At 38.7% G+C, this 13,351-nt stretch overlaps 1 protein-coding gene across 5 annotated transcripts in view; it reads right to left on the reverse strand.

The window, feature by feature from the left end:
* Positions 1–13,351, reverse strand: part of HECW1 (HECT, C2 and WW domain containing E3 ubiquitin protein ligase 1) — a 239,966-nt gene that overhangs the window by 20,410 nt on the left and 206,205 nt on the right. For all 5 annotated transcript variants that reach the window (XM_090142195.1, XM_031599381.2, XM_090142196.1 and 2 more), the window contains one exon: positions 12,284–12,436. In XM_090142195.1, the coding sequence (XP_089998321.1) occupies positions 12,284–12,436 (153 nt within the window). The remainder of the gene's footprint in view (positions 1–12,283; positions 12,437–13,351) is intronic.

Below are 13,351 nucleotides of genomic sequence, written 5' to 3' on the forward strand. Positions count from 1 at the left end.
CAGAAGCACACTGAGAAACATGGGCTGAAATAAATTAACAGGCACCTGTCAGAAAGGAGGTCTTTGCTGAAGTATTCACCGGACAACTGTACAGTCTGATGACGTGTGTCTACAGTCATTCAAGTTGAGACCACTAGCAGCCAAGCATAACAGTAAATAGATACCAAATAGATAACAAAACTTGTAAAAATCAAGAAGAAGCCTTCAGTGCAAAAAACTTGAGGGCAGCAAGAAGAAATTGCCTCCTTTACAAAAAGGCAGTTAAAACAAAAATAGATCCTTGTGTTTTTTTCTTCCTGAAGGATTTAGTGCACAGGTGAAAGCCAGAGATGGGTGAGACAAACCCCTCAGAAAAAACAAGTTTTCTTGATGGAATAAGCAGTACAGAGGTAAATCCTTGCTAGAGGGCACATACCTTCCTTAAACCTGCCTTGCATATATCTTTCTGAGGAAGTATAAAATGCTTATTCCATTTCTTTGTGGCAGGAAAGATATCTTGAGAGAGGTGAGAAACGCAAATTCTCATTCTATCTTTTTCTTTCAACACCTTTCCCTTTCTAAGACAATCACTGAGTCTGAGTAATGCACACTAGCAGAGAGGGAAAACACAGGAGGGAGTTAATGAACAAGAAATGGTGGCAGGAGAAACAGAACTAATGAGCAGCAGGGCTGCTCTGGTTTCCTGCCTATTGACACCATTGCTCCACTCAAAAAGGACATTGTGTGCACCTGCTTTCTCGCTTTTAAAAACACTACTCTTCGACCCATTTGCAGGACTTTCCACACTACCCAGCTAACTTTCTTTCCTTCTGGAAGCTGCAGGTGCCCCTGAAATGGCCTGTTTTCACAACAGCCTGCTGCAAAATAACAGGCTTGTTCTCCTCAGTGGGACTCTGCATACTTACCACATGCCTGTGCACACGGATAGACAAATCCACACGTTGTAGCAGGGACTAAGCAATATTTTTTCCTACAATTGCAGGTGACTCACAGGAAATTTAATTTACTCTGCTCCTTATCATGTAGCAGCAGAGTAAGGGAAGTCCAATAATGACTCTTGGTTACAGGACCCTCTCTTTACTGGTTGAAACACAGCTGTACCTGACATGATAATCCTTCCTTATATTCAGATGGAAAATGATGTACAAAGTTATAATCTATTTATACAATGGAAGAATAGTTTTTGTTTATCATTCTATAGAGGATGCTTAGTGAGTTAAATTAGCTGTGGTATGACAAACTTTAAATCCTAATAGAGGAAGTATTTTATGGGATGAAAAAGACTGAAAATCTCACAAATCTTACCTCCCTGAAACACATCAGCTGGGTTTAAGTGTGCCCTTCTCGATACAGTAGCTTGTGCAAAAAAAAAAAAAAAAATTTTCAAAGAAAGCCTAAGAATGATAGAATCATAGAATATCCTGATTTGGAAGGGAACCACAAAGAATCATTGAGTCCAACTCCCAGCTCCACATAAAACACCCAAATCCAAACCCGATGTCTGAGAGCACTGGCCAAATGCTCCTTGATCTCCACCAGCTTGGGGCTATGCCCACTGCCCTCGGAGCCTGTTTGGGGCCTGATCACCCTCTGGTGAAAAACATTTTCCTAACATCCAACCTGAGTCATTCCTGATGCAGCTCCAGGCCATTCCCTCAACCTTGTCATTGAGAGAGCAAAGATCAGCACTGACCCTCCACTCCTCTCATGAGGAGCTGTAGGCTGTAATGAGGTTTCACATCACTTTCCTCTTGTCTTGTCTGAACAAACCAAGGGACCTCAGCTGTTCTGCCCTTTACCCAGACTCTTCCCCAACTTCATAGCCCTTTGGATGCTCTCTAATAGCTTTATGTCCTTTTCATATTGTGGCATCCAAAACTGCAGGCAGTGCTTGAGGTGAGGCTGCACAGTGCAGAGTGGTACAACACCTTCCCTTGTCTGGCTGGCCTTATAGGATTCCCCAGAGAATCCTTTTGGCTGCCGGGAATGCTACTGACTCAATTTCAACTTGACATCAACCAGAAACCCCAGATCTCTTTCCATGGGGCTACTTTCCTGCCTCTTGTACACCTGCCTGTACATATATTCAGGGTTGCTCTGGTTCAAGTGCAGAATCCAGCTATAGCCACCCCTAACAACTGCTTAAGGGAAAATGATGCTTGGCTAGGGGATGAGGCCAGAAAGCCTGTTAGTTCTTCCACAGTGGGAGAGAACCTGATCTCAATCATTATTAGACATCAGAGAATCTAAAAGGGGAAAATATTTAGAATGGCCAAGTAATAGTTAAGGTTTTAATTTGAAAATGCATGTTATTAGGTGACAGAGAATTAAATCATGAAACCCAGATTTGTAGGAAGCTGGGCATCATTGGCTCAGGAACTATGGCACAGCTTGTTTTAAAAGAGTTAAAGCCTACAACATTATGAAGAACCTTGTGAGTATTCTAAAGGCTAGAAACCAGCTATTAAAAGAACCAAAACCATGTTTTTATAGCCTAAAATAATATGACTTGGAATGGAAAACTGACTGATCCACGATTTCGCAATTTTGCTGGATTCATCAGCACCAGCACTTTTAAAATGAAAAGCACTGTTTCCCCTAAAAAATGCACTTTATTTTGGGGTAGGAGTAATACAAGACAGCTCTAAGAATGCATTTTTTTTCCAAAAAGAAAAAAGAAAGATAGTTATAGCAACTCCGCTTGGCCTCATAAATCCTGAATTTTAAGCAAAACTAGCAGTGTGTCAGGTATATGCACTGGAGGTGTGTGGCTATATGCTAGTAGCATAAATCACAGAATCACAGAATCACTAAGGTTGGAAAAGACCTATAAGATCATCCAGTCCAACCATCCACCTATCAGCAATGGTTCTCGCTAAACCATATCCCTCAGCACAACATCCAAACGTTCCTTGAACACCTCCAGGGAAGGGGACTCCACCACCTCCCTGGGCAGCCCATTCCAGTGCCTGACCACCCTTTCAGAGAAGTAGTATTTCCTAATATCCAGCCTGAATCTTCCCTGGCGCAGCTTGAAGCCATTCTCTCTAGTCCTCTCACCAGTTATACGGGAGAAGAGGCCAACCCCCAGCTCATTACAACCTCCCTTCAGGTAGTTATAGACAGCAATAAGGTCTCCCCTGAGCCTCCTCTTCTCCAGACTGAACAATCCCAGCTCCCTCAGCCGCTCCTCATAAGGCCTGTGCTCCAGACCCCTCACCAGCTTTGTTGCCCTTCTCTGAACACGCTCCAGGGCCTCAATGCCTTTCTTGCAGTGAGGGGCGCAGAACTGGACACAGTACTCAAGGTGTGGCCTCACCACAGCTGAGTACAGGGGGAAATCCTTTTGTTTCACTGCAGGATATACAACATGTCCTGTAATGAGCTACATCTATAGAGCAATAACCCAGCAGGAGATCAAATCATCTTCACAAAACCTTGTCAGCAGACCAAATCCACACCTTCTATCAGCTTCATTAGAAAATGCCTTCCTTCAGTTTATTTAACCACTATTCACGGTGATAGAAATTTCAGAACTTTTGAGGGGACTAACGTGATGACATGGCGTGCTCTCTTGTAGACAGGCCAGCCAGGCAGGCTGGGATAGTTAACACTGCTCAGTGTATCCAACTTACATCTACAGATTTTGCAGCCTGCCCTTTTGCTGCCATGTGATCTGCAGGCTAAGAGGTGGATGCTGTGGCATTCCAGGGCCATGCCTCTTTGCTTCAGGAATCTGATGAGCTCATGTGTCATTAATACCAAAAGAATGGCTCTCACAAAGGCCAGGAGACAAAAGTTCACAAAGCCTCAATACATTAAAGACAGAAAGGAAAATAATTCCTAAACTAAGTCCTGAAGGAGAATTCTAACAGAAGGAGCAACAGGACTGTTGGTGGCTCATTTTCTTTTCCTATATCCATCCTCAATGTGAAGAATTCTCAGCACAACAAAGACGTAATTCTAGGTAATCTCTATGTTGCTTTTCTCATGTTATGCTGAGGAGCTATACCACCTCTTCTGATGTCTGACACCTCACTTGAGAACTTAACCTGGATCCCCACACACTTATTCTGATGGAGTTAACCCATTTTTCTTTTGACATCAGCAGACTTAATAAGTCATGGCCTATCAGACCAAGTTTGTTGTAGTACTGTTTCTCTTCAGATGATGATCTACAGACCTCTCTTTCCAGTCTTCCTTTATATAGCTTTATTCATCTTGGCACCTGAGTTTCATATAATGCATATGTTTCAATAAATTGACTTCTCAATTTATTATTAAACAGTGCAGAAACTTTATGTCTGCACAGGCCAGTGTATTACTGACTCCATTCAGTGCTAGCCCTACTTTTCTCTTCTGGTTCTATCTCCAAATGGAACACAACATTCTGTTTATCAGTACTGAAGAGAAACCACAAGAAAAACAGTTACTGCTTACACATGATGGAAATATGAACTCTTACTGTCTTCTTAAGTCTCTGGAGTGCATGCGTTCTGAATCAGTGATTAAAACTCAAACCATTAATTTACCAGAACTGGAAAACTATGAGGTAATGTAAACCTTTGCTGCTTTATTTAACCTAATCAAATCCTTCAAAAGTGTCTTTCTTGTCTCTAACCTAGCTAAGTTGTATTTTCACCCAAACTGTCTTTTCATCTCGTTCATATATTGGCTATACCAACCACATGAAAACTGTTAGGTATGGCAAAAACACAGATTTGTGTCACAGAGAAAAAAGCATGCTTTCACATCAACTGAGCTGCATCAGAAGTGAGTACTGCAGATACAGAATTGAGAAAATCTGCCTCTGGCACGTCCAATGCATGGAGTCATGATAGGTATGAGAACTTTAGTGTCATGGGCTATCCAAGAACCAGAGAACCCAGGCATTTGAAAAGAACTGTCTTCCAGTTCAGTCTTTCAAGCTAATAAGGAAATCAATGAAGTAGACAGACTTCCTATAACATTGAGACTGAACTATGTGTCATTCTGATAAGAGCAAAGAATTCTTCTGATAATTTCAAAGAATTACTGTAGCGTTTTGGAAGAGGAGGAGTGTGACAGAGTGCTGGAGTGCCTGTCTCTGCCCGCAGAGCTATCAGGCTAATGAACCATAATGTACAATTGTCCTCCTCTGGGATAACCTCTGGCAAAAAAAGACTTGGATTTCTTAGTCAAACCTTTTGGAAAAGCTAGGGGGACACTCTGTAAACTTACGAGTTGGTGAAGTTTTACACACTGCCTGATTTTTGTTTACTTTCCGTAGCTTTGCCAGAGGAAATAGATTTTGTCATCTGTCAGACAAGAAAGCCACAAAAGCACAAGCCAAACGACTGCACATTTTCCTTCAATGGCTAACTAAAAACACTGAAGCCACAATAATTGATTTAGTAAAAGGTAGCATATACTTTCAAGTCTGTCTGGGGTATAAGAGCATAAGAGCATAAGAGAGACTGCTTCTCATAAACTCACTGGTAAACACCCAGGAATGTTTACACCATGTTATGAAGCATGATGCAGATACCCTTACACAAGCTAACTACAGGCAGGTCATCTGTAGTGCAGAGCCATGTGGATTTACAACTTCAGGTCCAGAAGCTGTACATTGCAATTGCACTGTGCTTCATTTCAGCTATTGATCCCTAGCTCTTAGAATAAGGTTACTTGATTGAATAAGCTAAGAAATCTGTGTGCTAAAATTCAGCCCTACTACTAATCATTTGGCCGTTTTAGGTTTCATTCTGCAAAACACTGAACACCTTCAACTTTTATTAATGCCTCTGAAAACTGACAGCTTTGATCCAGACCTAGGAACATGCAGAATGTGGCAGACCTGGACCTTTCTTTGCTATTCTCTGAATCCTAAGAAAAGTTTTGACTTTTTCATTATGAATCCTTCCAATACAATAAAATAATTCCAGCTTCTAGTCCACATTTTCTGGAATGCAAGCAATGAGACAATGTAAAAGGCTTCCTTCAACTGAACATATTGAACATATATTTCTATATTCCTTTTATTAAGCAAATATTAATTCATAGAAGGTGGATAGGTCAATATTTTTGCTATTCTCCACAATTTCAAGATTTTACTGAGATTTGGAAAAAGATTCCTGTCCCAGCTTGAGACCAACTAGCAAACTTGACATTATCTTTCTCCATATAAATAAGTTCAGACCAGATAAACGTAGATTTGTAATCTTCTTTCTTTCTGCATTTTAATGTAACACTTAGCTAACATAGTGAAATGAAAAATAACTGTCAAGGGGCAAATGAAACTTTAGCTTCTAGAACAACTCAGGGAAACAACTACACAAAGGGAAATACCATTGCTACTAAAAAAAACAGCAAGATAAATGGATCTGAGTGATTTACTGAAAAGAATTCTGCTTTTGTGAATTTTATCCTTTTTTACTCCACCACATGCACAGAGGAGACACCATACAGATTTTCATGTGAACATTCTCATCACTGGGCAAATTCAATAAACAGTATTGACTACATGGCCTTAAGCAAGGAGAAAAGAACAGGCCTTAAGCAAGGGGAAAAAAAACAACTTCCATAAAATCACAACAAAGCAATTGCTTCTTCCTCCAACCAAACTAATTATGGAAGCAGTGCTAGACAGTATGAGGTCCAGAGAATACAAAAGGAGAAGAGGCTATAGAAGACAACCCTTGTTTCAACCCTTCTGATACTGACATTCAGATCCTTAAATGAACTTGATACCAAGGCACCAGTAAATGACAGAAAGCCAAGAATAAGCTAAATACAAAGCAGAAACTTTAAAAAAAGCAAATGGGCGCTGTAGAAACTCATTTAGGAAGAATGCTTTTTTTCCCTTTCACTTTGGTTTGCCTTTAATCTTACAATCCCTTCCGACTTCTAATAAATTATTAACCAGCTGTTCTGGCAGGCTCACTGTCATACAGTCATATATCGAAGTTAATCAGAAAATCAAGCTTACTTCAGTGCAGAAGGCATTGAGAAGATTGTAGTACAGCAGCAAGAAGGTATTTCAGCAGCATATTCTTTTCACAGTGAAATGGTCTTATAATATGATTTCAGCTGCTATTTGTTTTAATATCACTCTTGTCCAGAAGATTTACAACAATGCTTGGGAGCTCATGCAAATGTAATTTATTTAAAGTAAGATATTGCTAGTAATTAAAATGTATACTGTAATGTAAAATTAAATGCTTTGGCTTTCTATGCTGACTTTCATCTGTGAATTTCAAAGCAGTTCAGAGCATTAGTACACAACAAACGAATTTCAAGCTGACTACAGACTAGGAAATCTCTTCATATTGAAACTGAGGCAAAGGGGTAATGATCTAACTTTTAAAACCAGCTGAATGTTTCTGGATGCTTATTCTGAGATGTGCTATATCTGAGCTATTTTTTGGAGCATGATTTTTCAGCAGTTAGCATATACAGGTCCCTTAAAGATGACTGTCAAGTTGGTCTAAATTCATACTTCTGCAAATGGAGACCCACACAGCCAAACCACAAAATTAAATGCTGTGTTTCTGACTGCCTTAACAGGACAGGTAGTGGGCTATATGAAGAGTGAGTGCAACAGGCTTTCATCTGCCTGCAGAATACTGTGTACAAATACATGCAAGTCCATCTATTCAGCAGCAAGGATTAGACTATGGGAGATACCAGAAAGCAGAAAAAATATTGACTATGGGAATTGAAACCCCTATCCTAAAAGCAGTTCTAAATAAGCACTAAGTAAATGTAGTTCATTAGGACACCGCAGCAAGAAATCAGTCTACAGTTTCTGAAAACCTAGGCAACTGGATCTTGCTGTAATGCCATCTTTATGTTCTTCAGTAGGGTTCTGCACGAAAGCATTTTTAGTCACAAATCTTCAACTTTCTAAGACATTTCTGCTAAATAAATGTATGAAACTTCATCTAAAGAAGACAAAAAAATCAAAACACAACAGGATTTTTCTGCAGTGGATAATGAATACTGTCATTAATTTGCTATGAAAACACAAAAGATGTTTCAAGTTAGCATCCATCAGATCTTCAAATGAATGTCTGTGAATGACTTTATCTGTCTAGGCCAGTTAGTCTTCTGTCCTGGGCTTCCTTTCATACTTCTGGCAGTGGTTCTAAATTTACAAAGACACAATGAACTAAAAATTCAAAAGTAGAAGATGCTAGTTAGATAAAAGAGCAAGCAAGTGATCTGGTGACAGCTGGAGTGCAGGTGACCGTGCTGTGACCACAGTTCTGTGTCTTGAAGAAGTGTGTGTTACGTTATCTTACTGATTACTCTACAAACAGGAGTGAAGGAAAACTCTAGCTCACTCAAAGACAAAATGAAAATAGAGATTGGATTTCTGCCTGACAGCAGTTTGTGAACAGATTTTTGTGAAATGAAAAGACAATGACACTTTTGTTGTCATTGTCAGATTAAGTACTCATAGGAGGGAGAGACAGTTCTCAAGAAAACACTGAGAATTGTTTTATTCTAAGAAGTAGAACTTATGTGATATTACAATGACAGGAAAATACTAAACATCTAAAACTGATAGCCACAAGAATAAGTGGTCTTCAGGTGTGGTAAAAATGATACAGAAATAACCATATATATATAAAGAATACATATTCACTTTATTGTGTTCCTTAGCTGGACCAGAGTAGGGAAATACTATGGGAAATTGTAGGTAAAATGAAGGTCCAAAGAAAACCAGTGTATTACAGCATGGTTAGACAATTTATTCTGTTACAACACATGGTGGGTGAGATGCACTGAACAGACACTAGCCATTTTCTAGATCTGTTGAAAAATGTACCATGAAGACAAGTGGGAGAGTAACCCGTGCTTCTATCAGTATTTGAGACTCTGCAAATTCTGAACCTAGATATTTTGCTTCCAGAATTTAGAAACATATTTCCTCCATCAGATAGTCTGTGGTTTCCTACCTCAATTACCCCAAACACCTGACCAATTGTGAAAATGAGAATATTCTTTCTGGGCTATACCGTATCCTTTTCACTGCAATAAAATATTGCATCTGCAAGCATATTTTGCCCACTTCTTTGGAGAAAGGTAAATTATCTTTTGTAGGGTTGCAAACAGTATTTTTGAAAATGTTTTCCAGTATTCAGGAATAGAGGTAGGCACGTTACAAAGATCTGATAGAATGGCTCATTGCTGGCATGGATTGAAAGCAATTCTATGAACTTCAATACATCCCGTAGCACACAAATAAAAATGTGTATAATCAAACCTCGTACGTCTAGACAGATATAACTTGTGTTCATTCAGATAGAGGAGGATTTAAAATTAATTTTTCTGAAGATTGAAAATGTTCAGCATGCACATACATTAACTGCAGGAAAAAGTCTTATTCAATGGAGGCTTGCAGGAAATGTGCTAAGTCTCAGTTTCTCCATAAATGTGAAATATTTTCCAGTCATTACGTTTCTTTTTCTTTTTCTTTTTTTTACTTGGCATCCAATTACACTGCACTTTGATGTGCTCATTTTGGACTCTGAATGTTGTTTGTACAAAGAGCAAGGCATGAAATAAGCCATTAACAGAGGATGAACTGTAACTTTTAGGCCAGAGGGAGGAAAAGCAGTGTATTTTTCAGTTCTGCCAAAACTTCACATCTTTGCACTTTGTTACATGTGTTCTATCTCAAACTTAACACTGTTCACTCAAAAAGAGAAAATATTAAATAATTTTGAAAAAATTTTTCCACTCTACCATGTCTCTACAAGTCTTGCAGAATTACTCTCCAGAAAAACCATGTAAAAGGTAGCTGTCACACAAATGATAAGCCTCACAGCATCCAAAGGCAAACAGTTCAATAAACCTGCAAATCTAAAACAATTGTGGTTGTGATTGACATTAATCTTCAAGTTTTAAAAAGACAATCAATCTGTCTGTGAACTATGAAAATCATGTCATACATGTATGGTCGCTGATGTTTCTACCAGTTTTGGTAAATAATTTCTTGCAAGTTAGAGAGAGAAGACTGTGCTGGAACTATATCAACAAGTAAATTTGCAAACAGAAGATTTAGGACTGACTTGGATGAGAACTTCAGAACACTCCATTCCGCATGAACAAATGATGTCATGCAGGTTAATACAGTATCTTCAGAGAAGTTAGTGTGCAAAGAGTTAACAGAGCAATTTTATTTCAGAGCAATATTATTTCAGTTTTCAAAAGCTTAACTGAAACCTCATCCTAGCTTGTAACCAGACTTCTGAATACAGTCCTCTAGTATAGCTGATACACATGTATATCTATGTAGTAAATATATATATAAAGTATATATGCATGTATAGCTGAGTTCAGTCAACACAGACAACATAACAAACTTGGAATGCCTGCATATCTACAAGCCACCCATTAAATCTATCAGACTAATTATAAACTGCTGTCTCAGCCAGTTATTTCCATAACAGGTTCAAGGAGTATTCCTGAGGAATTACAGGATTGCTTATCTTTCCCTTGGGTTCTGCAATCTTATCCTGCTTAATGTTACTTTATGTACAAGCCTCTTTGTTCTTAGCATTTATTTCACTCTACAGGCCAATGCACTTCATCTGTCTTTACTTAAAAAAAAAGACAAAAAAACACAAACAAACAAGAAGCTAAAAATTCCTTAAATCCAAACAACATTCTGCATACAAGTAGTTTCTATCTACACATATAGTTAGAGAAATACAATCCTAAATGTTTAACTGCTAATGATTTCTCACTGAAGTATAAAAAATTGAAAACTGCTATAAAAAAATATATTAGGTGTCTCTCCACTTTTTAATATGTCCTGATTACCTTTAAAATCTGCCTCTTCCATGATAAAATCTCTCAATGAGCAGAAGAACAAAATGGGAGTAGAGGACAAAGTTAAAAAAAAACTGAGGCTGAACTTTTTTTCAGAACAGATAAGAGACAGGAGTTATTTTGAATACCATGGGATAACATGGTATCACCAACTCTGGAATAACAGGCCTGAGTCCAGTTTGTTCACAGTGTAGGCAGAGGAGGTCCTGTGCCCTGAAATCAAAATGCATCCTCACAAATACAGCCTCTGAAATCAGAAGTTTATTCATGCTGCCTGTCAAGCTGAACAAAGGACAGACTGTATTTTTTCCTTGAACACTGGGAAGCCACTGCATAATGTTTAATTAGTAGGGTTGCAGAGGGAGACCAACAAGCTTTAAGAACTATGCCACTCTCTTCCTGCTAATGACAGCAGAAAAATAGTCCTAGTGCAAAGATCATTGTTATCATAATGCTCCACTGCTGGAAGTGGCAATAGAGAAAAACAATTCAGGGACCATTACTAGGTCACAGCAACTTATCTTTTCTTCACTGCAAATTTAGTAGAGATGATGCTTCTTTTTGTCTTTCCTGACTTCCTGCCCACTATAAACCAAAGCAAACAGAATACTGTCTAAAAGAACAGAGGGGCATGTGCTATTGGCAATTTAAAAAGGCCTGAGTGGCCTTCCATTTAAAAAAGAAAAAAAGAATTTCTAAGAGGAGTCAGTGAGGTTGGTTAGATAGAGCAAAACATCATAAGAACAGACCGATGTTTCAGTACTTCTTTGAAATAGTGAAATGCCAGAAGTGACCGAGCACATGCTTCACTGAACCACGCATGAAACTATCAAAAGGATAGCAAATCCCAAAGCTGGAGTCATCTGGAGGCAGATACAAAAATAAAAACATCACAATATGCATTTGGAATTTTTGATGAAGAATCAATTTGTCTGCTTGCACACGTACAAGGTAAAGTGAAGAACATGTTTGCTCTGCTGGCCATGCCATACACAGGCAAGGACACTGGCAGGGACAAAAGGCATACTGCTTTCTCTTTAAAGGCCCTTAGTGGGTACAGAGCAGCAATAAGGCTCTTGGAGAGCACTGTATAGCTTCCAAGCACCAAGCTGCTTGATGTGCTAAAAGACCACAGATGATATTCTTAGAAAAGGATCCAGGAGAGCAGAGCCCATACACCCATCCTTTTCACATTCACAAAGAAGAACAAAAACATCAAATCCCAAGAAGACAACTAGAATATCTGAATAATAGTACTTCATCACAATTCCCTTTTAAAAGCTTGCTGTTGTATTTACACTTACTCCTTTTCTTTCTTCTCCCAGTCTACCTCTCACTTCTTCCCAATAGCAGCAATGACACTTGTATGCAGTCTAGTCTAAACTGACAGCTTTTGTGTTTTGCATTTCTATTTCTGAACTGTTCTGAAAGGATTGTTCAGTTCTGTATAAAATGTCCTTACCATTCCAGGTGATTTTCAACAAAGGCAGACATGGGGCTGATCTGTACAGTGTAAGTGTCATTGGCTGAATACTCAAACAGCCCGTAATAGGGATTGAAGAGCTCCTGAGACAGAAGGAAAAAGAATTCTCGAGAGGGGCCACTGTAGTCCAGTCTGGAAAGGAAAAAAAAAAAAAAGAAAAAAGAAAAAACATTTAAAAAAGAGACTCATTCACGTTTGAGCAGATTTCCTTGTTTTTGCATACACTGTCTGCTAATACCTACCTCTGTACAAGTAAGTGTTTCTAATATGATATAGCTCCTCTCCCAAAACTTGATTCTAGAGCCTACAGGGCAGAGGGCAAAGACCCTCTTCTCACCTTTTAGCTTTTTAGTGAGTGGGTTTGAACTGCCTACAAGCATCTGGGTTCTCAGATCAGACAGCTCAGACAGAAGCAAAGATTGATCCCACTCCCCTACTCCCAACAATACAATTTAGCCCCTGGTATGATTTCCTAAGAGTGTATAACCTAAAGGTAAATACTGAGGAAGACCAAGAATCAGACAAACTCCCCTAAGATGGAACGGTGATCCATCATTATTCCATCCAAGTTCCTAATATAATTTCCTAATAGTTTCAAATACATGTGGTACTCTTTAAATTCTGCTTTGCGACTGCATGACTTTGCTCTAAGAGAGTGAATTTTTTTCCTTTTTTTCTTCAATTTCACTTTTAAATCAGTTTCCAATTATACTGAAAACAAACAAAAAGCCATCATGAATGAATTAATCTCAATTGTGATGGATTTATTAAAAACAGATAATTCTTTAATACTGATACGTAGGTTTTTCAATCTAAAATGTATCTACATACAGCAAAATGAACAAATGACTTGCAGCCATACGTCGTGCATGCCAGAACAGTTTCTGAGGTGGTCATTACTCCTTATACTTAATAAATGTCAAACAAGTGGAAAACTGCAGCTGGATCAGAATGTTTTGTAATATGCTTCAAGTTATGGAAGTATAATCACAAGTCTGAATGATTGGTTGGTGTAACAATAAAGATGATAATGGGCAGCAGGTCCAC

This window comes from Phasianus colchicus, chromosome 6, assembly GCF_987193195.1.
Source record: "Phasianus colchicus chromosome 6, bPhaCol1.hap1.1, whole genome shotgun sequence".
NCBI classification, from domain to species: Eukaryota; Metazoa; Chordata; class Aves; order Galliformes; family Phasianidae; genus Phasianus; species Phasianus colchicus.